This window comes from Limanda limanda, chromosome 4, assembly GCF_963576545.1.
Source record: "Limanda limanda chromosome 4, fLimLim1.1, whole genome shotgun sequence".
NCBI classification, from domain to species: domain Eukaryota; kingdom Metazoa; phylum Chordata; class Actinopteri; order Pleuronectiformes; family Pleuronectidae; genus Limanda; species Limanda limanda.
The window spans coordinates 5,324,853-5,350,976 of NC_083639.1; the positions used below are offsets into that span (position 1 = coordinate 5,324,853).

Genomic DNA, 26,124 nt, shown 5'->3' on the forward strand with positions numbered 1-26,124 from the left:
TGTATCAACAGGTTGTTGCAGTCCTCACCCCTTTATATAATGCTTGTCGGTTCGACCATTTATAAGTATTAAAAGTTTGACACCTCCAAAGGTAGCAGGCAACATAAGCAAATTAATTAAATTCCAGACATTATTGGTTGGTTTTCTTCTACTTAAAACCAAAAAACATGCCAACTATGAGATTTTGATACTAGTCATTTTCACTTTGAGCCCTTTTTTATTTTCACGACTACTACTGGTCTCAAAGCAGAGAAGCCAACAAAAAGTAGAGATCTCAAACAGCTTTTTATTACATTTTTCAATCAATAACAGTACAATTTAGTACAGTATCTATCTTGCATCCAGCTCACCGTGGAACACCAACAGACTGAAATGAAATACAAAAAGTGAAAAGGTACATAAGGGTGCAGAGCTCTATAATATTAATGGAAAGAGAAAAGGGAATCCATCTCAGTTGAATTGCATTTTCACTTGTGGCCACACACGAATACATCACATTTATTGTACATCATCGCAGGAAAAAAAAATAAAGGAAAAAAAAGGAAAAGTGAAAATATGTCACAACTTTAACAAAAGTGCTTCTGTACACAGTGAAATGTTGTCATTCAGATGTTCTGATTTTCAATTTAAGACCAAGAAAAAAGAATGTACAAAAGTTTTAGTATGGACAGTATGTGAGGACGTTATTGTTCCATTGAGTGTGAGGATTTGAAGGAGAGAATAGAGGAATAGAATTCTCACAATGATTGTTATAATTATTACAAAAATTGGCATCAAGAGAACTGGTAAGCATCCTTTACACTAAGTATGCAGTCAATATTAAGTCTTTCTCCACTCTTGCTCACTCTGGTGCATAGCGTTACCAGTATTAGTACATGATGTATGCAGAGCTTGAGCCCAAAAAATTGGCTTCTATTAAGTTCAATGAATAGGTTACTCTCCTTTTCAGAAACAAAAGAAAATCTAGGATTGTTGCACCATTGAAAGCAAGTCTACAGCATGCACATCTAAATTAACTCATGGCAGACAAAATTAAATGTCTTAACTTAAAATATCAGACCATTATTTTCAGACATTGATTTGTACATTTCATTCACAGAGTTGCAACTGCAGTCCCAAGCAAAGGAAGTGTATTTAGTCAGAAGAGGTGTTTCACTCAAAGTGGATACTAAGAACAATCTCCCCCCATCCATATAATAAAATCCAGCCATGCCCCAATTATCTCTGCACCTGCCTTGCTAGCCCAACCCCTTTCCCACCCAAAGTCAAAAGGCATGTATACGAATTAGGGGGGTTATCTGGATAAGTTACTCGTAATAACTCCTTTTGTACTGGAATGAGCATTCATAACTTATAGCATGTGCTTTGTTAGTTAACATAGTATTAGTTGAGAGGCAAAGCTTCTTCATGTGCAAAAGGCTGTGATGAAACAAAAACAGCTAGTATATAAATACATCATGGACATTTGGAAAGCTGCTCGTGTAATATGATCCAAGCTTTTACTTCTGCGTGTTTTCTCTCTCATCTGTCTATTATGATTTAACTGGATTAGAAAGACAAGCTGTAATTCAAACATATCTAAAACCACTAAAGAAATGTGACAAAAAGAAAAGCCATCAAGAATAACAAACCATCAGAATATAATTCTTAAAAAAAAAAAAAAAAAAAAAAGTTAAATAATTTGTACATTACACTCCAACATTTGCTTTCAAGACGCACACATTTGCATGGGATGATAGTGTTGTTGTTTCTCTCTTTCAGGGTAACATAAAATGGTCCAAGAAGGAATGCACAAGTTTCTGATTTGATACCACAGGAGATCCTTTCTTAACTAGGTGATAAACAATTGTGCTCTTCTTTGTGTAGGAAAGGCATTGGTTTCCCTTCATTTTTGTGGTGTCCAAGTCAGTTTAAACAGTGTTGAAGAAGATGCTGTGAACATTCTGAAGTTGTAATGGTCTTCCAGTCAACTTTGGAGTTAAAAGAACATCTGGGAAACAAAGACAAATGAGATTTAGAAGGTAACTAATCTACCCTGAGCTACAATTTAGTTTTAATTTAAGGCTGTTTTTGTTCATTATGAGCTCCAGGGCGGTCAGATTGTTTCGAAAATGATTGATGAGGCAGCTCTGCATTACACCGGCGACCTGTCCCGAGTGGAGACCACCTCCCGCTCAATGTCAGCCCTGTGACTCTCAGGGAGAAGTGGAATAGATTATGATGATTTAAAAATAAGAATGCTACCAGTGAAATGAATCGTTCCTTTTTTTTATTGTGTGTTTTATCTGTTTTCTGACAAATTAAATGCACTCATAATAAAACAAGCATGTCTAAAGTTGGAGTGTGAACCAGAGAGTACTGTATCACATTGGAAAGAACTTGAAATTATGAGCTGGTGAATTATTTGCATGATATACCTTTATCATTGACCAGATATTAATAACTTAATTTATCACTTATATGCGTAAATACCAGTGAAGGCATTACAAGTATTACCAGTATATTACTTGTAAAGTATTACCTGCAATAAAGTGATAATAAAATTAAAATAAAAACACCCCTAAGAAATACATTCAATTTTAATTTCTTGGGCTTTTTAGGAAGCCTGCAAAAGCCAAAATGTATTTATTGTATTTCAGGGAACTCAATGCAATGAAAATGATAAAAATCCTACACATAGTATTAGCAGTGGGTTATTAATATGACATCACTACGTTCATACAGTGGGCCCAAGTGGACCACTCTGACCCCCCACCTGTGACCCAGATCTGATTGTTTAATAAAAGCGTGAACAGCACAAAATCACATGGAATCGTTTCACTTTCATATGTGGTTTTAAACCAGATACAGATCAAGTTTTTGTTAATGCAACCTCAGTCTGAACAGCCATGTGACCCGTATTGGAATTCAATGCAGTTTTGACGTCAATCTAGATTGACATTCCTCATAAGTTTGCACAGAAAAGGGGGCAAGCAGGAGTCACTTGGCGAAACCAAATATGGAAGACACGCTGCGATGGCGGATTTGAGTGGAGGGACAGTGAGATAGTACTTGGGATGACATGTGACAAGCAAATCCCTAGGGCTTGTATCATAACCAGTCTGTGAACGCGTATCAAGGGAAAAGTTAAAATCGTAACCGCTCACATCTGTGGCCTCCATGTTTATCACAGACTTCTCTTCCTTGTTAATTCTGTACACAATGTGCTGCATGTCACGTCTTGTTCTCCTGCGCATGTGAGTCACATCAGAGCCACGACTGGTTTACATTGGATTCTGATACCAGCCCCGTTTTAAATGATAACGTGACAGCTACATGATTATTTTTGAGTCTAGAAAAAAAATTCGAACTGAGCACTACTTGCAGTGTGAATGTAGTGTAAATGGCTGAAAGTGTCCTTCTGAGTTGCTCTGACACAGTAACACAACATGAGAATATCCACTGGATGGCTTTCTCTGTACAGCCTGTATAATAAACATGAAGCTTAAACAAATTACTGTTAATGTAGGGGCAAGAATGTTTTGATGATTACTCGAGTCAAAAGAAAATGCCATGGTCCATTCAAGCTTACAGGCGTCTCAAATATACAGACCAGCAAAAAAGAAAAGACATTTTAATGAACCCACGACTCTCTTTAACCTGAAAGGCAACAAAAGTAGCACGATCAGCACATCACCTTCGACTCCAGCCAGGAAAAAGACGAGGCTGACGTGTGCAACGACAGGTATTTACCGGAAACAGCTTCAACAAATGTAGGAAAATGTGAAACAATATAAAAAAAGAAAGAAAAAAAAGAACCTTCAGGCTTCAATTCCAGATCTTCAGAAAACTGTCCCAGGATCCCGTTGCAACGGCCATGCCATCATCAGTAACTCCCAGACAGCTCACACGGTTGTCGTGTCCAGCCAAAACACCTAGATAAAGTAACACAAATGTAACTTGGTTTGCAGGAACAAGCAAAAGTGTTTAGATTGTCATGTTGTATATCTAGTCTGCAGGATGGGGCTGCTGTTTGAGATCATGCTTCAACTACTTACCAGCACGGTCTGCTTTTAGTGTGTCCCACACATTACAGTTGAAGTCATCATATCCAGCCAGAAGAAGACGGCCACTCTTTGAGAATGCAACAGAGGTGATGCCACATATGATGTTGTCATGGGAGTAGATCATTAATTCTTGATCCGCACGCAGATCGAACAGCCTGCAGGTGGCATCATCTGAGCCCGTGGCAAAGGCATTGCCATTAGGGAAGAACTGAAAATGACAAAGGAAAAATCATTACTTCACAATAGAGGAGTACACTGATAGTCAAAGGTAAACCTATGCAAGTAGTGTTCAAGTAGTTTAGAATTCTGTGAAGTACTCACACAGATGGCATTGATGTCCGACTCGTGGCCAGTGAATGTCTGTCTGCACATGCCCTCTCGGACATCCCAGAGTTTAGCAGAGGCATCACAAGCACCAGAGACGAATAACCGCGAGTCAGGGGCCAATGACAGGCTCATGACATCACCTGTATGTCCAGCAAAAGTGGTTGTCTGCTGGCCAGTCTCAATGTCCCAAAGTGCACTGCAAAAGAAAACACGCTATTAAAATAGTAGTTTCTACAAATTCCTCCAAAACTGTAGCTTTTACACAAAAATGCTGGTTTAATGATTAAGCCAGTGATTGTTTTTTTCTTACCAAGTGGTATCTCCAGAGCTTGTAACAATCTGGTTGTCATCAAGGAAGCGACAACAGGACAGGTATCCTGATATTCAAAAACAATGGTGTTCATTTATATGGAATTGCATGTCAAATATTTTACTAACAGACAAACAGTGAATCTTTAGAAACATTTATTAAGAGTGTAAGTACACCTTACATTTGGGAATGAAACATTATTTTTAAGTTTGGTTTTATGTTTCTTTATTTCCCACCTCTTTGCCTCAAATCTCCAGAAATTTTGATTTCTTGTTAATACATTTAAACTAGGCTGTACCAGTGATCTACCAATTTCTTTTTAACACTTTTACATGGAACAAATAGTATGGCCTCAGACTGATGAGTACATTGTTGAGAGTTTTGCAATTCATTTTGGAATTTGTTTGTTTGCTTTGCAAAGACCCAAATCAATGATTAATAAATAAATGATGCCAGAGTTAGAATAGAAAACAAAATGTATACCTGTATGTCCAGCGAGCTCACGGCTCACACGTACATTCCCCTCGCGTGTTTTCAGGTTGTAAATGGAGCAGATGTTGTCTAAGCCACCACAGGCCACATAATTTCCTGATGGTGCATACGCGCAGGTCATGACCCAGGAAGATCGAAGTGGGATGGCATGTACCTGTAACAATGGAGAGACAAACAAACATACGTTTACACAGACAAATAAAGACAATCATTTTAGAGTTGCTAGTTTTACTCGTCTTTTACCTAAAAAGGTTAGAATTCATATTTCTTTGGAATGGGGCTTTTTTTTTGCAGTAAAAAAGTGATCAATTGGGCACCAAGACCTAAATCAGTATGACACCCAGGCCAGGTCACCGAGTGAAGCACCCATGACCCAATTATGAGGGCAAGTGAAATGAGAACAAAGAACCGACTGTGCTGCCTTGGTATGAGACAACATCCTGTATATCCACGCCCATATCGGATCCATTTTGATTGAGACATGAAAGTGTACATCGGTCAATAAGCTGCTACTAGGAGCTCTCAGTCAAAATAATGAGGCAGAAACAGTCAGTGTTTTCATTTGTGATTCCCTGCACACATCTTGTATACAACTCTCACCTCAATCTGGCCTGCTACCTTTACAGTAGGTCTGGAGATACAGTGGATGAATGACCCTTTAAACTTTTAATTCACAGTTGGAAACATTATCCACTGTATCAAGTTCATGTGATGTTTTTTTCATGTTACCCCTAAAGCTTCTGCAGAAGTGTAGGACTAGTCAGAAAATACATCTTTCTAATTTTCTGCCTGTGGTGAAGAGAGCCAAATAACCCATCAGGCACACAATAGTGCACTACTTCCAGCCATCCCACTAACTGCACATCAGCCCCAAGGCAAAGACCACAAATACTTCCTCACTTTCTCTAATATGCAACTACTCGGATTCTTATTCAAATGAATGCAGTAGGTCTCTCTCCTTCTGATACAAGTGTAACCACACGAGTTTCATATTAATGGTTGCATGATGAAATCTATCAAGCTGTCGTTTTTTTTATCATAACACTGATATAAAGCACTTGAGATACGAGGCCCACGTCATCCATTTGTATCTATTTTGCCTCAACTTCTGCAGTAACAAAGACTTTATCTACTTGTAGGTGACAATATTGACATACAGTACAAATCTATGCTGTTGCTGTAATCACTTTCATTTCACATTATAAGACAAATAATCATCGATTGGTACAATACATCCAAAATACATGACGTACCTTATTTGTGGTATAGCTGTCCCAAATAATAAGTTTGCCATCTTGAGAGGCACTGACCAAGAGCCTACAAAGAGAGAGAACAGCAATTTAAACATAACCACTACATCAAAACTGGAAGTGAAATAATTAGGGAAACTATATTATAAAATATGAAAGTATAACCTGACAAACTTATATAAATCACAATGAAATGATTTTATATTAAATACTCTCATACACACACACAACATTAAGAACAGCAAAAGACACACAGGTCAAATCTCAAATCCGCCATACATCCTTGCATTGATCTTACCTGGAGTCTGTTCCCCAATGCATGGCATAGATTTTAGCCAAATGACCCCGGAGCGTTCGTCTTGTACGCATCTGGATTCGGCCAACGGGGTCAATGCTAGATGTGATCTGGGGAAATAAATACACAACACAGTAAGTACCCTGGTTATTTTCAAACTAAGAGACAGATCCTAGTGACTGGTCCTAGCTGAACCATTACCTGTGATAGTGTGGCATCTGCGCATGCTTTCCTGGCATCCTGAAAAGAAGAAAACTCAAAGGTTTAGGGCTGAATTCCTTCACGTTATATCAAACTTTATCGTTAAGTCTTAAATGTCTAGCTATGCAACTGTATTTTTAATAATAAATAGCAGTAAGGCATATGTAAAATGAGTTTGTTACTTACTCTGATCTGGTTTTTGAGCTGCTCTGCCTCTTGGCGTAACTGGTCCAGTTCACTCATTTTAAATTCTGCTTTTTTAATTACCTTTCTCCAGCTACAGGGGCACTTGTTGTTCTAAAAAAAGAACATGAGGCACTTTAGTGATTCACACAAATCTTCAATGTTTAAAATTCAAGCTCACATTTCAACCATAAGCAAAGTGGTTCAGAACTGAGCATGACAAAACCCAAGTCTTTTAACGGCAGGAGGTAATTGGACCAAGACCAATTTCAGTCAACTGGCAGTCATTGACTTTCATTTGACCAAACTATATGTTATGTCCAGTTTATGGTTCAACCTTACGTTCCCACCTCAATGTCACGACAATAATCCTGACACACAATCTAGATCGCTAGACAAATCCTGTTAAGGCATGACTTTCAAATGATCCGAAAAGCAGTCATTATCCTGTTGACCTCAATCCCAGGGATACTCCGAATTTTAGCTGTGATCAATAAGCTACTTATATTAATACAGCACCTTGAGGCACATTCAAAATGCATAGATAAATAAAATAAATTCTAAATATTATAATGATGACCCATGTAGCCTGGTCCCATTATGGCATACATCAAGTTCAACAGTTGACAGTTATTATAGCAAAGCCATGAACATCACTGCAAATGCTTTTTACTTTATGTGACATTCAGTGTAAGACACTGAATTAATTCAGTATAAAAACTGATATTTACTGTATGAAACAAAACTCCATGAAAACCCCATTTTTATAATACCTTGATCAAAATGAAAGGTACAATACTGAGTATGGAAAAGGGTTATAACAAATAAATTTAATTTGTGTTTCATTACTAGTAAACATTTTACGATTGCCCATTTCTGCAATGTGCTGTCATAAATATGGCCTCCCAAATGTCACTTTCTTGATTTGAAACAGTTAAAAAAAAGTATTAAAAAAGGTATCATAATACAACAACATGGTTGTGGACGGCTCTAACATACTAAATTGTTTTGAATCGAGTCAACGGTTGGATCATTAGTTTGAGTACAGTGACTGGTTGTTTACCAACTCATTCTATCCTGGAAAATGGACCCTGCACTCAGGTCCATCCAATTAATTATTCAAGTGCGTCAAACAGAAGCACCCAGGAAACAAATGGGTTATCGTACTCTTAATGTGTGTGAGAGTTTGTGTGTTTAAAATCATGCACATCATGTGGTAAATCAGACTATGCAATTTCTGGTAACAGACAAATATTATTAAAAAACGAAGACACATATTCACAAACAAGTCTTTCTTTAACCTAAGGAAACATCAATTAGGATTTTCCACTGATTAACAGTTATAGCAAGAGCCTTGTAGAATCCGCTTTAAAAAGAAATCAAAGGTAGGGATGACTTTTTTTGGAATGTTTTAACATGACATTGACAGATTAAAACACAAAATCCACCTTCTTAAATACACGGTCACTTCTAAAAGGTGCACTCAACGCAAACTGCCCTCTATGGGGCAATAATTATCTTGAATAAAAATCATAACAGACCTGCAAAGCACATGAAGCATCAAACTTCAGCATAACAATGTAAACAAATTAACAAATGAAGATCTAACAGTTTGCAAAATCTAGAGCAACATTTAGTTTGCATAACCTCGCCTTCCCAGTCACCTTACCTGCTGTGTTTCACTCTGTAGCCTATGTGACTGGAGATTTCAGGACAAGACTGAAGATCTTCTCTACCTGACTACGTTGTCCATAAGATCCTCTGATTGGCTGACCTTTCTAAACACTGATTATCCTCTTACACCTATTAATCTAATAATAAAGGTGTCATTGAATGTCATTATTGTACAGTTTCAACAAGTGACAGCAGAATCCTTTATCCCCTTGAGAACTTCTGATATATATGTAATTAAACATTCTCCATTTTCTATTCTGTTGTTAAAATTCATTTAAGTTGATTAGTCTGTTTTGTTATTGTCTTGTACTGAATTTTATTTTCAGATAAAGTTTGCAAATGCCTACATTAACATTACATTTGGATACAACCTGTTACGTACAGTTTTGTAACAATAACAATTTAAACAGTAAAATAATTCGACCTAGATTTAACGATAGTGGTTATTAAGCTTTCATTTGCAGATCTGGTGAAACAAATTCAAAGCTGTTGAGTTAAACCTCACACACACTCCTTTGGTCACTACTGAATGGGTAAGTCTTCAAAATGCTCTTCAGTTTTATTTAATTTGAAAACACCTAATCTGGTGAAAACAAGACATAAATCATTTAGTTTTTTGCCGGTTTATATACAAAAACCTATGGCTGCTATGTTTAATCTAAAAGTGGAATAGCCTGGAGTCCTTCTCTAAACTTGAGCTTTAAATATTCCACATTCAAAAGTATTATTTTCTATTGACCTCTGTGGATGCTTACAGTTAAGGAGTTCCTCTCCCTCATCACTTCTCCTTTCCAAGCGCCTGATCACAGTCAGCTGACTGCATGATAAACAATGAGCAGTGGCAAACAGCCTGGAGTTGTAGCTCACTAGCTGTTCTCAGGTCCCTTAAGTGCAGCCTGTGTCTGCTTCTTTCAGAGGTGTCTTCTACAATGTAGGTTCAAATTTTAAAAGCATGCATCTCTCTCTTTCTCTCCCTCTACAGTAGGTGAGTAAACATGTGTTCTCAAAGGACAGTCAGCTTATCTGCACTGTTAAACGATGATAATGCACTGTTTCCCTGCTAAAGCTGGATCATAGAAAAAACCATAACCAGCAATATCACTGAGCAACTCCATAATCCTAAAAGCTAAAATCCTCAGTCAATGACTCTATAATCCTATCCATGTCTACTAACATAAACAGCTGGCCAAGCCCGCCCAGGCATTCGAAATATGTTTTCCCAATCATAAAAGGATGAGTTTAATCTCATTTCTTTTACACACAACATGCTTAGAGCAAGTGGCTGGATTTTCACATGGCCACTGAAATCCTGTGTGATTCAATCTGCTCCTTCCAGAGTTCCAGTGTGATCCGATACTGTAGAATAAGTGCCACTCTTTCTCTAATACACTAGAATGAATATATTCATAGATGTCAAAATGTATTTGCAAATTGCATACACACAAATGGCACCCCACATAGTAATGTATGACGGATACATAGTAGACATAAAAGTACAACCTCCTACATAATATGACCTAGCATGTGTATTTTCTTAGTGATTCTCTGTGCACAGATTCACTCAAACACAGTATTCATAGTACTGGTAGTTGACTCAGTGCCTGTTTGCAGTACTGTGATTTGCCTACAACAGTTCCATCGTTTGCATTGCATTTGAATGGCCACCCAGTAGCTGTTTAAACCAGGCTGCTCCCTCACATTTGTTTAGGTTTGGTCCTCACAGGCTCCACGCATATTTCTGGAGAAATCTGAGTGAAACGCGGCTCCACAGTCCCAGTGTGGCAGAAGTCACTGGTGATTTGGGGAAGTTAGTGTCTGCCTACGTGTGATCTGGTTTCTACATGTACTGAGCGCGGGGCACTGAAGTGATAGCAGGACTTTTGCACTGATAGAAATCTGAGAAGATGCAGCTAAACGCCATCTTGCAGTCTGCTGGCCGCTAGTTAGCTTGCTTGCTAGCAGGCTTGACAGTGAAGGCCTGCAGGCAGGGCAGAGCTGCTATTCACGACAGCAACACACTCATGTCGCTGGCAACAGTTTCACTAGTGATTTAAAATCGTCCCTTAAAAGCGAAGCCCATGCATTTTGACACCAAACCCCACATCTAGCAGCATCTACGGCCACATGACGACCCTCTACTTCGGGGGAAGACTCGGCTGCTCTTCCGCAATTCCATCGAGTGCTACACGGTTAGCTTGTGAGCCGATGGCTGGTTAAATAGAACCGGGTTGCTCGGCCCTGCAGAAATCCACTTACTCGCACACTAGTAATCCCGTTAACGCAAGCGGTGCCCGGTTGATTCGATCAGGACGTGTCGGTTTGTGGGTTTATCCCGACGCTTCGGTGCACTCGAGCCCGGGGAAACTGCAAGGTCGGGCGGCGCTGGCCTGTTCGACTCGAGCGAGCAGCGATGCGGGTGATTCCTCACAAACCCGATGATCCGTGTATCATCCACCGCTAAGGAACTCGCCATTTAACCACTGGTAATAAACCAGTCCAGCTAAAATCCCACGTTAAAAAGGCGTTGCACCGGCCGCTGCGTTGCAGGGAGGCAGCAACATGCTAACTTATTAGTTCGGCTCGTTAAAAAAAAAAAAAAAAAAAAAAAAAAAGGGTGTTAACGCGGATACGATAACTCAAGCTGACAAAAGTGAGTTCATTAGATTTGGGTAAATTTAACGTGCTTATGTAAAGTTGGCTGGAGACGCTGTCTGCTGCACCGACTCCAATAATCAATATTTACTGTTAATTCTGTTCACGGGACGGTTATCCCCCCCCCCCCACAGCCCAGCCCCAGTGTTTCATCATCAACTGACAGCCACATCTTTTAAACGCAATTCCTCAAGTGGGGCCAACAAATCGAGTGAAAACGAAACTATTCAAACATGGACATGGCGTTTACCTGGTGTGGAATGTGGCTGGAACCGGAGCCACGGGGCCGGTGTCTGGGCTTTAGGCCGAGAAGCAGCTCCGCGGGGCCGGGGCTGACACGGAGCCTCGCTGCCCAGCACTCCCAGCAGCTCGGCTAACGCGAGCTGTGGTTAACCCAACTCCCCCAGTAGCGTGGAGATAAGTTCACTAGAAACACGATGGTTTCCCCGGGATGAAGAGCACCGGCTCCACAGCTGCAAACACTCCCGCAGATTAGCTACTTGTATTTGCTTATCGCTAAATAGCCAACTTCCACATTAGCTCACCGCGGCTAACTAGGGGAGCTAAGGGAGCTAGCCACCGCTACCCCACCCCCGGGGCAGTTGCAATTCCGCCACAAAGCATCAGCTAACACCAGTAACACACCAAGTGGAAGGTGGGGGAAAAAGTGCCACGAGGATGCGGGTTTATTTGACACCTTACCTGATTTCAATTTGCTCTTGTTTCTGGGTGTTGGGGGCATTGACCGGAAAACAAGACGGCGTAAACCTCCGCTCCACGCATCGACGAGCACCACAGCGCTAGCTCTCTGACTAGCTAGCCGGCTAGCGTTGGTTTTTCCGAAGGAGCAGCCCCTTCCCGTGCGCAGGCTACAGCTAAAGGGAGCTCGACAACCTCCGTCAACCAACCGGAGAGGGAGGAGGAGTGGTGGTGGTGGTGGGGGGGGGGGGATCACACCCACTAGCTATGTCCTGGAGACACACGTCCAGGCAAACGAGGGGGTAAAAAAGGGTTGAATCTTCACCGCCGGTGTTGGAAGTCCAAAAGTCCTCCTGCTGTCTGTGACCCTCCTGCCCGTCTCAACATCTGCCCTCTCCCTCAGATCGCTCTCCTCCTCCGGCCATGGAACGACGAGATGGGCGCGGTGACCCTGCAGTTAGCGCCGGGAAACCCCACGCTGCAGCAGCGCCGGGGAGAGGAGCATCGATCTGTGTGTGTGATGGTTCGATCTGCACATGGAGAAGCTTCATCGATCACTGTGATCACCGTGGAGTGTGTGTGTGTGTGTTTCATTAGGGTGGATTGAAAGCACGGGAGAAATGGTGTTGGTTGGTTTCCGTTCCCTCACCAAGCGGCCTGATCGAGGGTCGGGGTCAGTCAGACCCCCAGTTGGAAGTGTTGTTCATTATTTCATCTATAACCAACTAGTAACAGCAGCATCGACAATATAAAGTGGACTCATGATGTTGTGCTACAAGACTGACAGGAATAAAAAGTCTGTAGATTTTGTGTGACATTTGACATGGTAATAAGGAAACAGCCTCAAAATTAAAACTTAGGTTAAAAAACAATGGCATGAAGAATCCACGTCCAGTCACTCAAACTGATTAGAAATATCAGTGCCTGGACCAGGATTCAAAGTTTTCTTTTACATGAGCCTTTGCAGCGTAAAACCATTGTCGTAGACTTATTTAAACCAAACAAATATCAGACTCCTATTCTGCAGCTTTAGAACTATCTAAAGCTGCCCCCCTTAGTTTCTTTGCTTTTAAACCTTGATACACTAGTAAGATAGACTCATGCCTGACCCCGGTGGTCTCCAACATCTGGTGGCCCAGATGGCATACGGGTATTGACCACTAAATGCAATAATGCAGTGCTTCTAGACTTCTTGTGCCCCGGACAAAAGTGAGCCTAAAGGTGGCCCACTTGTAAAATAACGAATTTGGCCCAAATATCCCAAAACAAACGATGGCCTTTTTTGTCAAACATGTGGCAAGGTGTAATCTGGATGTGAACCTTTAGTGGCCCATGTAGTAAATGGTAAATATGGCCGGAATAGCCCAAAACAAATCCCGGGCCACCTTTGCCACCGTTGGTATTGCTGTGGCTTACTTGTGGCTTAGATCGGTCAAACAGGAGTGGACTGCTCAAGTGCCGTCATTCCACATGGTGTGTGGGCTGAATGTGAGATGTGTGGGATGTGGGTCTAATCTAAGCCAAAATAATCTTGCTATGTGGGGGTGATCCCTAGTGTCTGCTGGTGGTTAGCAGTTTATCATTAAACTAGTGAGGAGGATCTTCAACAAGGGATAGTCACCATCTTGTCCTCTGTTCTGAAATGATTGTTTATATTTTCAAGCACCTTTCACATTAAAGGTAAGAAGAGACGAGACTGTGGACAAGGCCAGTGTTCTATATGAACATGGGCTTATGAGGTTTGGGATGTTTACTTTTTATATTCTTTTTTATATATTAACCTTTTTTGCCTTGTTTTGTTTTGTTTTGTTGTGTTGTTTTATTACCATGGTTTTGTCTAGCACTTTGATATGTTGTTGAGTGTTACAGAAATAAATTTTTATTAATATTAATGTAAATTTTGGTTACTGTTTCTTTGCATAGGTATTTTCAGAAAACCGGCCAGTAATACAAATCTATTTAATGTGTTACGAATATACACTGATCTCTTTCAAAACCACCTCTCACAGGAACTCCTCATTAGTTGTGATGCAATTCCAGAAAACCATTACAGCAGAATACTCATTCATTTCCCCTGAAATACCACAAAATGATCATAATTTAACCATGTGCAGGGCAACAAAGTCACTTCTGCTCTTTAAGTAGTCGGTTGGATAGACATGCACTTGTTCTTTACTGCGGGAATTGTTTGCCAAACTCCTACAATAACTCAACAAACAATAATTAGTTAATTAGGCTCTATTTATTCAGGGCGTCTCATGGAGTTCAATAATTATTTTCACAAGAGGGACCTGGGACGACGACATATAGATAAACCATTATAACAAACATACATATCCCCATGACTTAAGAGGACACATTGACCTATATTGATTTACTGGAGAATTACTCCAACCGTACTCTACTTGCCTTACACCAAAGCTTTACCTTAACCTAAACTTAAACCCTAAACCTAAAACATGTCCTCCCCTTAGAATTTGATGATTCATTTATTGACTACTTGCTTTGTTTCCCCATGAAGAAGACAAGTTTTCCAATTTGACTGTGTAAACACATTTAGGTCCACAAAACGTGAGCAATACCTGGACTACATGTACACAGAGTAATTAAGTACAATGAAGTAAGCTTATTGTTGCAGGCGACATAAAGTTAATGTGCAAGATTTAAGTCTCAAATGTATTCAATTTGTTTTGTATTTCATCCAGGTGCAAGGTTCTAAGTAAGAAAATAATTTGAAAGCAATTATTTCACTCGGTTTGTGAACAGGGTCACGCCTCAGGCACACCTCTTACCACTTCCTGCTAACCTTGTTAGCTGCTCCTCTCATGTTTGTCTTTCCTTCCATTGTTTACTCACCCTCCACCATCATAATCTCAGCCCTCATTGCATCTCCTCCCTCCTGCATGGCCCCACATGAAGGACACCTAAATCAGACCAAACCCAACCCACTGATCAAAGAAACACACGATACCAAACCACTCCAATCTTCAAACAATTCATTTAATATCCAAATTATACAAAAAGTGCATTCACAGCTTTTTCCCGGGGCACGTCCTCAGCTTTGCAATGCTCCTGCTCATATGTTCAGCTTTGTGAGGTTGACTTAAGTCTGTCTGTGGTTCATGCTTGAGTTTTCTTCGTGGCTGTGCAACAACAAAATACAGGATAAAAACCATAAGATACATTTTTTGTCACAGTTTTCCTTCGCAGGCTTATTTGCCACTGCGGGACACCCAAACACCTGCTAAAGGCTAATGGCTTGAAGGAAGCTAATTGCAGGTCCCTTCAAAAGGACATGTGACGGTGAGGTCACGGAAAACAGGTCTGATCATTGACATAGCTTTGATATTTTTTCTTTAACCCTTTTTGGTTAATATGAGAATAAAATGTTTTTTTAACCCAATTTGAAAGTTTACTGTTTATAATTTTTGTTGGTTGAGAACTTTGCTTCAAGACAAATGTCTTGAAACAGCCGTTTGTAAACTCGGGGGAAGGATATTAGAGGAGTAGAGATGATTAGGCTCAAGACAGTCACTCGTTCTGCAGTAACTATGGTCACAGAGCTTATCCTCAGCCGTGTTTGTGCTACCAGGAAAAATGGTGAGTAACTGATACCAAAGGAAATTCTCAGACAAAATGTATCGTTCTAATTATTACCATCATTGAACTCAATATGTAGTGATTCCAAAAACATTGAACCTTCTTTTTTTAAATTCTTGCATATATCTAACGGGAAAATACTGCAGCTCTATTATTTCCTTCCAGGCCACCAAGTTAACACAAGAGCAGATTGCAGAGTATAGAGGAGTTTTCGAGATGTTCGATGAGGAGGAGAACGGAGACGTGAAGATGCAGGAGCTGGAGAGACGGATGAGTTTAATGGGGATCCTTCCCACGAAGAGGGAGCTGTGTCAGATGGCTAAAGACGTGGACAAGGATGGTGAATATAAGCTTGCAATGGCTGAAAACCCCACGTGAAAATGACAATCATTAGACGTAATGTACATTCAGCCAAAAGCACAGTTATTATCAGATTGGTCTTTTACTGCTGATGATTCAAGTCTCTTTTTGAGACTGTGGTGTTTTTTGTTATTGTAAGATGATGCTATTTTTGTACATGAAACAACTTCTTTAAAATGCCTTCAAGCTAAGTGCCATGCATGTTGTCTGATCTGCATCTTGAGGTCAGGACGTTAGTTGCAGCTTCATCTGTCTAAAGTTCATCCTGAACCCAGTAAGAAATTAAAGTGCGTATTAGGTTCTCTCTTTAACTTAAGTGCTAAAATGTAAATATAATAGATGTTTAATTATTCTGATAAAGTCAGGATAAATTAATCTCAAAACACATTTGAATTAACTCTCTGCAGCTCATCAGGTCTGGATTTTAGTTGTAATTACAGGAAGATTTAAACAGACCCACCTGTACATTTTCAAAGGGAATATCATCTTCAAAAATACGTTATGAAAATTATAATATTATCTAATACTGCAGCATTCTGTTTACTGAAGTGACCAAGCTCTATCACTAGGTGGCAGTGTTTCACTGTGTGATGTATGCAGGTTGGACTCATTAAAAGAAATATTGGCAGAATGATCATCTGAAAACAATATTTAATAAAAATGTAAGGATAAAAGCTCACATCCAGCAACAGGACAATTGCTTCTATGTCCACTTTAAGACCAGTTTACTTGCTTAATTAAGATGTTTGATCGATTTTATTTTTGTAATTCAAATTCACAACTTTTCATGACTTTAAAATTTCATATGAAAACATGTTTTACAATATGCAGAGAATACTCAGTCCTGCCTTTATTTATTATTGTTTTTCTCAGCATATAGAATATAGGTATTCGTATATCTGTTTTCTTCAGAGCTAACAAAGGATTTTTGATAAATTTGAGGTAAAGGGATCTTTAACTGTGAAAGTTTTCTGGGTCTGATGGCACTTGACCACCAAATAACCCAGAACCAGGACGCTGGACTAAGAGCTGTTTTTAAAGTGTTTGATGAAGATGCTAAGGGGTATATTGACTGGAACACACTCAAGTAAGAAAAACAAGAGTAGAAATTTGCACATATATTTGAACAAAAACATGGGAACATGCCCATGTTTATGTTCAGCATAGTGTTCATATACATTTTCAATCAAATTTGAATTCCCAGATATGTACTGACAAACGCAGGGGAACCACTTAATGAGATCGAAGCAGAGCAGATGATGAAGGAAGGTGATAATAGATGGAGATGGAGCCATTGATTATGAAGGTATGTTTTATATCCCTATCATGAAAAGATAAAAAAAAAACACTCTGCTTCACTACAGTTGGTTTTGTAAAAAATGTTCCATTCTTTGTGGCTAATTTCCTTTAGATCTATTTGGAAATGTTCATATCAGAAGCTTATTGCAATTTATCAACAAGATAAATATAATATGTTATGAACCCTGCAGCAAACTCTTGTTACTTCAGCAAATTTTTGTTCTTAATTCCTTAAGACTGTTTTTGTACGTAAATATATCGGAATATGTTTTATTTGTACTCATAATTTAACCTTGACAAGGATTTCATTTTATTTACATTTTACTTTTATACTAATTCAAACATCTCCAAATACAGAAATATTACAGAAGAATATTCAGAAATGTGTTGTATTGAAATAAATGTGATGATATGATTATAAGGAAATCTTGTGGGAATAAAGTATTATTTTATTTATTTCTAATGTGAACTCTTTCAGAATTTGTGGCCATGATGACCTGGGACCTGTTTAAAATGAGGTGAAGATTCATTGAGAGAAAGAACTGTCTCTTCTCTGCAGCAGTTTTCTGTTTAGGTTCAGTTGACACATGACTGTAAAACAAGAAGTCTATCACGATCACAGATCCCAGCTCTGTGATTAATTGTACAAATCCTTTACATCAAATGAATAAATAAAGTCAAAAGGGATTGTTCAGTCATGTTTCTTTAATTGTGTGTGTTTCTGAGTGAATTCAGTCGGTGAGGATCAGAGAAAAGACATCACAGGGTTAATATCCTCAGACCTACCACCCGGATGCAGTCATTCACATGGGTCTGACAGCATCTGGTGTGCAGGGCCATTAAATCCCATCCTCATCCCTGCAAAACCAGATAGACGGCTCAGGGAGCCAACCGCCTCTGTCATGCTGAAGCCATCAGACCAATAGCAGGGTGATGGGGGGAGGGAGGCAGCCGCACTGATCTCTGCTTGCAGCATCCCTGAAGCAGCCTCTGTGCTGTGAAATACAAGAAAGGGCAGGACGGGGGTAATAGATCCTGGGAGGCCACTGGAGAACAGAAAGGGGATCTCGTGGAGTCTGCTGGGGTAGGGTTACTTCAGTGTGTGGAGTTCATCTGTAGAGAAAAGGGCTGTATTGTCAATGTAAACAGCCTGTGCAGGACCTGCATTGCTAAAGGGGGGGTGGGAGAGAGCAGAAGAGGAAGAGGTAGAGGAGGAGGGGCAGACACTGGAGGAAATGTTGCCTCTTCCAATGAACATTTTCTCCTCTTGCTGGCCCCAGCCTGCTGCAGCTCCCCTCTGAACCTCATGCATGACACACGTTAAGGTACGTCTGCATCTCTAATCTGAGAAGACACATGGAGTGGGACCGGGTCACGTTGGCAGGATTAGTGGCTCAGCTGCTTGTGCAGGACAGCTGAGATACAGTCCATCTCGACTAAATATAACATGATATGTGTCACAGTAATGAGGAGAGTATTAACTGATTTAGATATCTAGAACTGTTGGAGGCTTTCTTGCAGAGCAGGGATCGTCAACCAAACAACAGCCAGAGACTGAATCCAGCCTCTGGTTTTCATTGGCCGTTTGGTTCAGCTTCACATGTTCCTCATTAAGAGGAACAAGCAGGCAGGATGCACTCAGGAGAGAGGAATGAATGGATCATATGTCTATTTCCACTGGCTTCCTGTGACGCAATATCACACTGCTTTAAAATAGAAAGCATAAACTCCTCATACACGTAGGCTACATCTCCAAGATAAATTCAGTCTCATGGGTACAGTGTGTGTGGGTGTGTGGGTGGAAGGCACACGTACGAGTCTTGGATGCAGTGGATATTTTTGGAACCTGTGTGTGGGGCTGTGTGTGTGTGTGTTAGTGTGTGGGGGTGGGTTTTTGTTTGATTCTGTCGTTTGAACGCACCACAGACACATTTCCTCCCTGTGCACGTTACAGTTGGAGTGGTTAGTATTCCTCTATAATTTATCAGGTTTCCTCATGTGCCTCTGCTCTCCACATCCTGCCCCAAAACACCTACCACAAGCCAGACATGTCAGCTAGGGTTTGAATGAAATCGAGGTATGGGCTGTGTCAAAAACCGAAATGTTCAATTTCACACACTTGATATGCGTTACTTGAATATGCTGGAGTTTTTTTCATCAAGATTCATATGTTACAACTCAGGAAATCAGTGAAAATGCTTTATCCCGCAATCTTCAAAAAATATGTAAATATATTTGATCCGTCTCCTGATTCAGATCCACACCTAAATGTTGTTATTCTGTCCTGACGAAAAACCATATCCTTCCACAGAGTTTCGTGGAAATACGTTCAGTTGTTTTTGTTTAATCTTGTTCACAAACCAACAAACAGACAAAAAAAAAAATCAAATTGTCTGTATTACTAATCCCACACTGTCTTTCCTTTTTGTTTCAGGTTTTGTTCTCCAGCTCATTCGGCCTAAGCATCCTCGATGGCTCAGCAGACCCCAGACCAGAGAGAGGACGTCTACTTTGACCATGAGACACACTAGAGACTGAGGGACATCACAACCTCCACATAAATACATTGCACTGTGAAAACGGTTACACTTGAACATGGCTTTAACCGCAGCTAAAACAACTACAGGCTTTTTCTCCACATCTGCCAAGACCACCACAATCCCATTCCTCTCAATGGGCACGAGCGCAAGAGACAATGTCACCTCCAGGACTACGTTAATGACTGTTACCATAACGACAAACGAGACCAGCTTCAATGCCACCACGTTTCCGGAGGTGGTGATCGAGGGCTCGGGAATGGGAATGGTTCTTGTTCCCTTTGGCATCATCACTGTCATTGGCTTAGCAGTGGCAATAGTAAGGAATCATTGATTTCTCCCAGTGTTAGACATTATTGCCTTTATTATCTAGTTTGTATAACATGACTTCTTTCTCCTTATATCTATAATATATATCTCATTCTGTTATGTCTCTCTCCATTCTAGTTGCTGTATATCCGGAAAAGGAAGCGGTAAGTTTATATTCGGCTTTTTGCTGATCCAACATCAATGACTCTAAAATCGTTAATTGTTAATTGGTTAATTGTAATTTTTTGTTTAAGATTTTATTATGATTTTTTTAATTTGCTGGTTTAATTGAATATTTCCCTGCTAAAATAAGATACATTGTATGTTATTGTTAGATCACTTTGTTGCCACTTAGACAAGTCTTATATCAAAATGTATTTTAAAAATCTATATTATTTCCCCGTATATTTTGCCCACATGTCACATAAAACCTAACTCCTGTTAAGCATTGTTCCCTCATATGACTGCTGGTAGTACAAAATGTACCTTAACTAAGTAGGTCAGGGGTTAGTCAGGGAGGCCCAACATCAAATCCTTTGGATAGGCCCGTTGGTCTTCAGCTCTAATCTCTGCCTTGTCCTGCAGGCTGGAGAAGCTGAGGCACCAGCTCATGCCCATGTACAACTTTGACCCAGCTGAAGAACAAGATGATCTGCTGGAACAAGAGCTTCTGGACCACGGGCGGGAAGGCAGCCTCACAGGTCCCAACGCCAAGGTAGGCCAGAGAGTGTCTGGTATTCTCACATGAACCATTTATCTAACCTAACCCGAAGTGGTAAATGGTTGGATAACAAAAGCCATGGTAGCCATATTTTATTCTCCTCATTCTTAAATGGAGTAAAAATCAGCTCTGGTGAAGTCACATTTTTCTAATATTTTCTGATGCCCAAGTTGGAGACATTGCAATGATTTTTGCAGTGCTTGTTTACTGTGATGTGTTGGATATATTAAATTCTGTTTATCTGTACATTTTACACATAGTGTTATTTTGACAAATTATTTATTATTGCTTTTTTAAGGCCATATATCATATATTCTACATTGTTGAAATTAATCTACATTCTTGTAAATTTTTTCCCCTTATCATAATTCATCTTTTTTGTTTACCTTATTTCCTTTTAAGTTTTGACAAAGGCGTAACGGTAAAAGACAAACATGGTAAAGTATCGCCTGTGTGTCATTTGAACCATCTTCTAAACCTCTTTTACCTCCGAAGTCCTCATTCTTTCAGACCATCATTATTTCTGTAACTCAAACCAAAACCTGTAGATGTTAAATTCTCACAATGAAAATACTCCAGTACATCGAAATCATCATTTTCTTCCATCAGTTTTATCTTTTCCTTTGTCACCCTTCAACTTGATATCAACACATTCAATATTTAAGGGGTCACATGCATAACCAGTGCTTGAGTACAAGCTTTATTTCCAAAGAATCGAATGCCACAACGCATTACATCGGTACACTAGAACTGGAGAATCTTTTTAAAATTTATATTCAGTTGTATTTGTTTTCTACAGTAGACAGTTTACATTGATATAAAAAGAAAATCTACATTTCTCTGAGTGTGAAAATTCGTGTTGACAGGGAGGTCATGGTCCACTCACAAGCTTCTTCCAAAGCTTTAAGCTGCATCTCTTGTGTGATGACAACTGAACCTAATCCATTACAGCCCAGCAGACTCAATTCAATGATGAGAACCATGACATGGTCAAAAGGTATGGAAGAGCCTAGTAAGTGGACCACACAAAGTTTTTGTGGCATCAAACCTCTCTGTCTGACGCCAAGGAACAATGTGTCCGTCCACACAGCGTCCACAAGCGATCAATAATCACACAAATAGCATCATGTTGTCATTTTGAATTGATCATATTTGCCATATAAACATTCTACTAATATGCTGAACATTTGCTGTTTTATACACGTGGCCTCTGGTTCTAAAAAAAACTTGGAATTCAGTCGTCAATCCCTTTCTTCATCTTGACATATAGTCAATAACTCCTCTGACTGTCCCGGAATTAAACATGATTGTACACAGGCAGTCATGTTACACCAGGACAACAAGCTATTGCTGTTTTTCCTCAAAGTTCAAGGCTGCTGTCACCAAGTGAACATCACTAACAGCTTTATCTCTCATCTGTCCCGCTGTCCGTCTCCTCCGCAGACTCTCACAACCTCCCAGGGGACCACGCAGAGGCCCAGTCGTCTGGTCTTCACAGATGTAGCCAAAGCTCTCAACCCTTGACAGCTCTCTTCCATTAGTTTGTCTCAGTGTTCAGGGCCCACTGCCGGCCCTCATTGAAATACAGACTGTCGCTCAGGAGGGAAAACAGAGGGAAGAACTGGACTGTTTTTTATGGGAACAACTGGAGCTTTTGGGAAACATTTTTAATCACGATGACTTGTCACTGTGCGAAACGGCAAAGCGGTTTCCAGTGGATTGGAAAGAGAGCAGATAATGTCGGGTGCATGTGTGTTTGTAAAGCAGCGTAAAAGGGAAGCGTCACATGTGATCTTGCACTGTTTCCATTTGGCACACAGACGCAGTGTGATGCACTTTTCCTAAATTCTTGTTGTGTCACTGTTGTTGAAACGTTTGGTAGCTCGTCAGCGAAGTTCCTCGGAGCTTCGAAATCTTCTTCCATGTTTGATGTGAGAGGAGTGTATATTTGTGCTATTCTGATTTTCGTGGTCTTACATCTCTGACTAGCTTGAACGCTAGATGTGTCACCATTCCCCGAGTGAACTGCCCCTCTCCATTTAGTTTCGTCTTTATTGAGCAATGAAGGACTGATTGTGTCTTTATGCATTAAAACTATTTAAACCAATCCTGCAAAATAGTGTTTTCGTTGCACAAATCCATGAAAGAGGAGTCGGTAGGTGTGATATTTTATTGGTAAGCGATAAAGAAGCAGAATAACATAAATCACATGGTAAAGAATCATAACAAAATATATATCACAGGTTTGTGAGTTCAATTAAAGAAGTGGATGAGGACACATCAATAATATCGCTACAAAATTGGTGTTAAAAGTAAGGCATACAATATGATTGCTCAAGTTACACTTCAACCTTTCAATAGTTGAAAATGGATCAAGTACTGTATTTAACGATATCACTATCAGTAAGATCACATAAAAACATTGTCCCCATATTGACTGTAAATATCCAATAACAAAGTATTAGAACCATATTGAAGAAAAAAAATCTGAGATTTTGTGAATAAAGTCAGAATATAAAGTCAGAATTTAATGAGAAAAAAAGTGATATTTTAAGAATAAAGTTTAAATTCAATGAGAAAAAAAAAGTCATCATATTACTAGAATTAAGTTGTAATCGATTGAAACAAGTGAGGATGTTTCAAGAGAAAGAAAAAAGAGAGTTCCACTCCTTGATCCAAAATATTTGTAACCAATCTCATTGTTTCTTCCTCATTTTAACACAAGTAAAATTATGACTTTACCCTTGTAATACTCTGACTTTTTCTCCTAATCTTATGACTTGATTCTCAGACATTTTCCCTTTAAGTGGCCCTTATACTTTGTTGTAACATCCAAACACAGCTTGTTTAAAATGACAAACATTGACTTGGCTGTAATTCAAATGAAGAGGCTGACTTCCATTCACTTATGGTGACATGAACGTAGTGAGATGAGATGAGTGGACTACGACAGCACTAGTTTGAGAGTTAGTTCAAGATTTCATCCACGTCACCTGCAGCTCTGATGGAAACATTTCCTCAGAGACGACCCAGGCGTGTTTGTTTTCAGAGGTAGTCCAGACGGCAAACACAAAATAACACGTAAATGTCAATGCAGTTGAACAAGAAAACTGTAACTGAAATGAGTTCTTCCGGCAGCAACTTAGTAAACAATGCTGTAATACATAAAATTATTGGGATACAACATATCATCAGTGATAACATAAGTGAGTTTTAGTGAATTAACACTTAATATATACAGTAAATGAAGGGTGATATTCAAGTCACATAATAACTACTAAGTGATGTGTTGTCCATGCTGGGTAACGTCCTCCCATGATGACACTGGACTCAATTTGATGAAGATGAAGTGTTTGCATTTGTCTGACCATCAAAGTCTCAATAACATTTTTTTTGTAAAAACAGAAGAGAGGCTGGTCAACCTCTTAACAAAACAAAACAACATTTGGTAACCTATGTAAAAATCTCTCCAAAATACCAGTATAACTACATGACTAGTTGTTCAGTTGCTAAATTAAGAATAAATGCTGAATTGTTACTATTCATTACACATTAAATGTACTACTCTTTGAAATTAGTTCACCTTAAAGTGTGGGTTCTCGCCAAAGACTGTCTATAAAGATTGATGACAGACTACTCGGCAAAAGTGAAGCCAAAGCATGTTGATCACACCCCCTGGTGGCTGCCTGGAGTGTAGCATAAACTCTTCTCCATGTTAGTCGATGGGCTATGGACCAAACTGAGAAGTCAAAGTTTACATCAATTAACCTTTTGTCAAAGATGGTTGTAATCATTTGAGATTGTTCTTATCAAACAGATGTTTGTTCATGTGGTTTTAACTGCTCAGTCTCTAAATAGATGGCTTTATTTTGGCTTCATTTCTGGATAGCGGGGGGAAGTGGAGATGTGTCATCTGTCTTTATAGAAAGTAAATGATTCTCCCAAATTACATTAAACGTTTACATCAGTGTGACCATGAACACATTTCCATTTTTAGGGCCATCACAAGACATCCAAAAAGCAAACTTGAAAAAGAAGAGCCGAAGCTACTTGCATGTTTGGACACCACTGTGTTCTCATAATTTGGGTGAGCTGACCTTTAAAAGCAAGGCAATAACTTTTGAAATAAAACCCACACATGAAATTTTGAACTAATAAGCAATAAGTTGAATTAATAAGCAATAAAAGACAAGCAATAAGACATATGTTCAATCCAATATTATTTCTGCTGTATCATCACTTGTTATAGTAAGACCAGTGACTTTTGGTAGATGTTAGCATACTACATTCTACTTGTGCTATTGCACAGGGGCATTGCAATAGGGTTCACAAAGCAGACAATTCCTGGGGCCCACACTGACTTGAGGCCCCTGAAAACAGCTGATAACATTAGTCCACAGCAATGACAATTGTGTAGGGCCCTCTAAGTCCCCTTGGCCTATGGCACCCAAAGCTGTTTAAGACACACCTGCTCCTGTTAACTTATACGTTAGCATTTAGCTTTAAACCATCACTGTCACACTGACCAATGTTGTAGCTGTTCAACAAAAGTTATGGCCTTGTTTTTATTAGCCAGAAAATAAAGAATGGTACAACTTGGGTCCATTTCCCCCCTAAACAATCAGTCATACAAAGACAGGGCTCCTGATGCGATACTGAGTATTGATTAATTACCCAGAATTCATTTAATTTTAAGCTATACTCCTACAAGGTCAGCGTGGTTTTATTTGCCGCCCTTCCTTCCAGATCACATGAATTATAGAGTGTCACACATACAAGTTACAGTGTATGAGAATACATGATGTAGTAACAATTGAAATATCAGAGAATCAGACCCAGAAAACACACATACAAAAAATAGAACAAGTATTTCATACAGAACTACACCCTAAAAAGCAAGTATTTCATCAAGTTGTTGTAAACTATTGGCTGCATTTTATTTCCCAGGAGACCAAACCAAGTCTCAAACCATCTTTTAACAAGTACCTTTTTTTAAAGTATTGACACTGATGCCTTTTATTTATACACGGAGAGTAAAATCACCTGTTTGCAGTGTAACGCCTGTGTAGGGCTGGGTGATGAAACAATATCAATAATTATCATGATAATTATCAATAAGGACTGATATGAACATTTTCATCTTGATCTAATTTTTGGCCGTAACACCCA

General features: G+C 39.5%; 3 protein-coding genes across 4 annotated transcripts; 2 read left to right on the top strand and 1 right to left on the bottom strand.

The window, feature by feature from the left end:
- Nucleotides 1-266: 266 nt before the first annotated feature.
- gnb1b (guanine nucleotide binding protein (G protein), beta polypeptide 1b) lies at nt 267-12,557 on the bottom strand. 2 transcript variants are annotated; one of them, XM_061068965.1, is made up of 11 exons: nt 12,133-12,557; nt 7,108-7,218; nt 6,922-6,960; nt 6,724-6,830; nt 6,429-6,492; nt 5,167-5,329; nt 4,684-4,750; nt 4,368-4,569; nt 4,038-4,254; nt 3,799-3,914; nt 267-1,990 (listed from the first exon to the last, which is right to left on the bottom strand). In XM_061068965.1, the coding sequence occupies exons 2-10, from the start codon at nt 7,162-7,164 to the stop codon at nt 3,808-3,810; spliced, it is 1,023 nt and encodes a 340-aa protein (XP_060924948.1). In that variant the 5' UTR covers nt 7,165-7,218; nt 12,133-12,557; the 3' UTR covers nt 267-1,990; nt 3,799-3,807. The 2 variants fall into 2 exon arrangements, with proteins under 2 accessions (XP_060924948.1, XP_060924949.1); XM_061068966.1 differs by lacking the exon at nt 12,133-12,557 and adding an exon at nt 11,035-11,337.
- An 8-nt stretch (nt 12,558-12,565) lies between these two features.
- LOC132999481 (calglandulin-like) lies at nt 12,566-17,910 on the top strand. The gene is given in 6 exon segments (XM_061069165.1): nt 12,566-12,652; nt 15,895-16,069; nt 17,032-17,176; nt 17,294-17,366; nt 17,368-17,395; nt 17,867-17,910. Coding segments are annotated over 6 exon segments (552 nt in total).
- Nucleotides 17,911-19,983: 2,073 nt separating this feature from the next.
- si:ch211-161c3.5 (uncharacterized protein C3orf18 homolog) lies at nt 19,984-22,479 on the top strand. Its single transcript, XM_061069170.1, has 4 exons — nt 19,984-20,244; nt 20,373-20,398; nt 20,820-20,949; nt 22,399-22,479. The coding sequence occupies exons 1-4, from the start codon at nt 19,984-19,986 to the stop codon at nt 22,477-22,479; spliced, it is 498 nt and encodes a 165-aa protein (XP_060925153.1).
- The last annotated feature ends 3,645 nt before the right edge of the window (nt 22,480-26,124 follow it).

Bases quoted from the DNA above. Each gene is read 5' to 3' on its own strand.
- si:ch211-161c3.5 (XM_061069170.1), top strand. From the start codon at position 19,984: ATGGCTTTAACCGCAGCTAAAACAACTACAGGCTTTTTCTCCACATCT. The intron at 20,399-20,819 runs GTAAGTTTATAT...CTTGTCCTGCAG, and splicing joins TATATCCGGAAAAGGAAGCG to GCTGGAGAAGCTGAGGCACC. The intron at 20,950-22,398 runs GTAGGCCAGAGA...TCTCCTCCGCAG, and splicing joins TCACAGGTCCCAACGCCAAG to ACTCTCACAACCTCCCAGGG.
- gnb1b (XM_061068965.1), bottom strand. From the start codon at position 7,164: ATGAGTGAACTGGACCAGTTACGCCAAGAGGCAGAGCAGCTCAAAAAC. The intron at 6,493-6,723 runs GTAAGATCAATG...CTCTCTTTGTAG, and splicing joins CATTGGGGAACAGACTCCAG to GCTCTTGGTCAGTGCCTCTC. The intron at 5,330-6,428 runs GTACGTCATGTA...CCATTGTTACAG, and splicing joins ACAGCTATACCACAAATAAG to GTACATGCCATCCCACTTCG.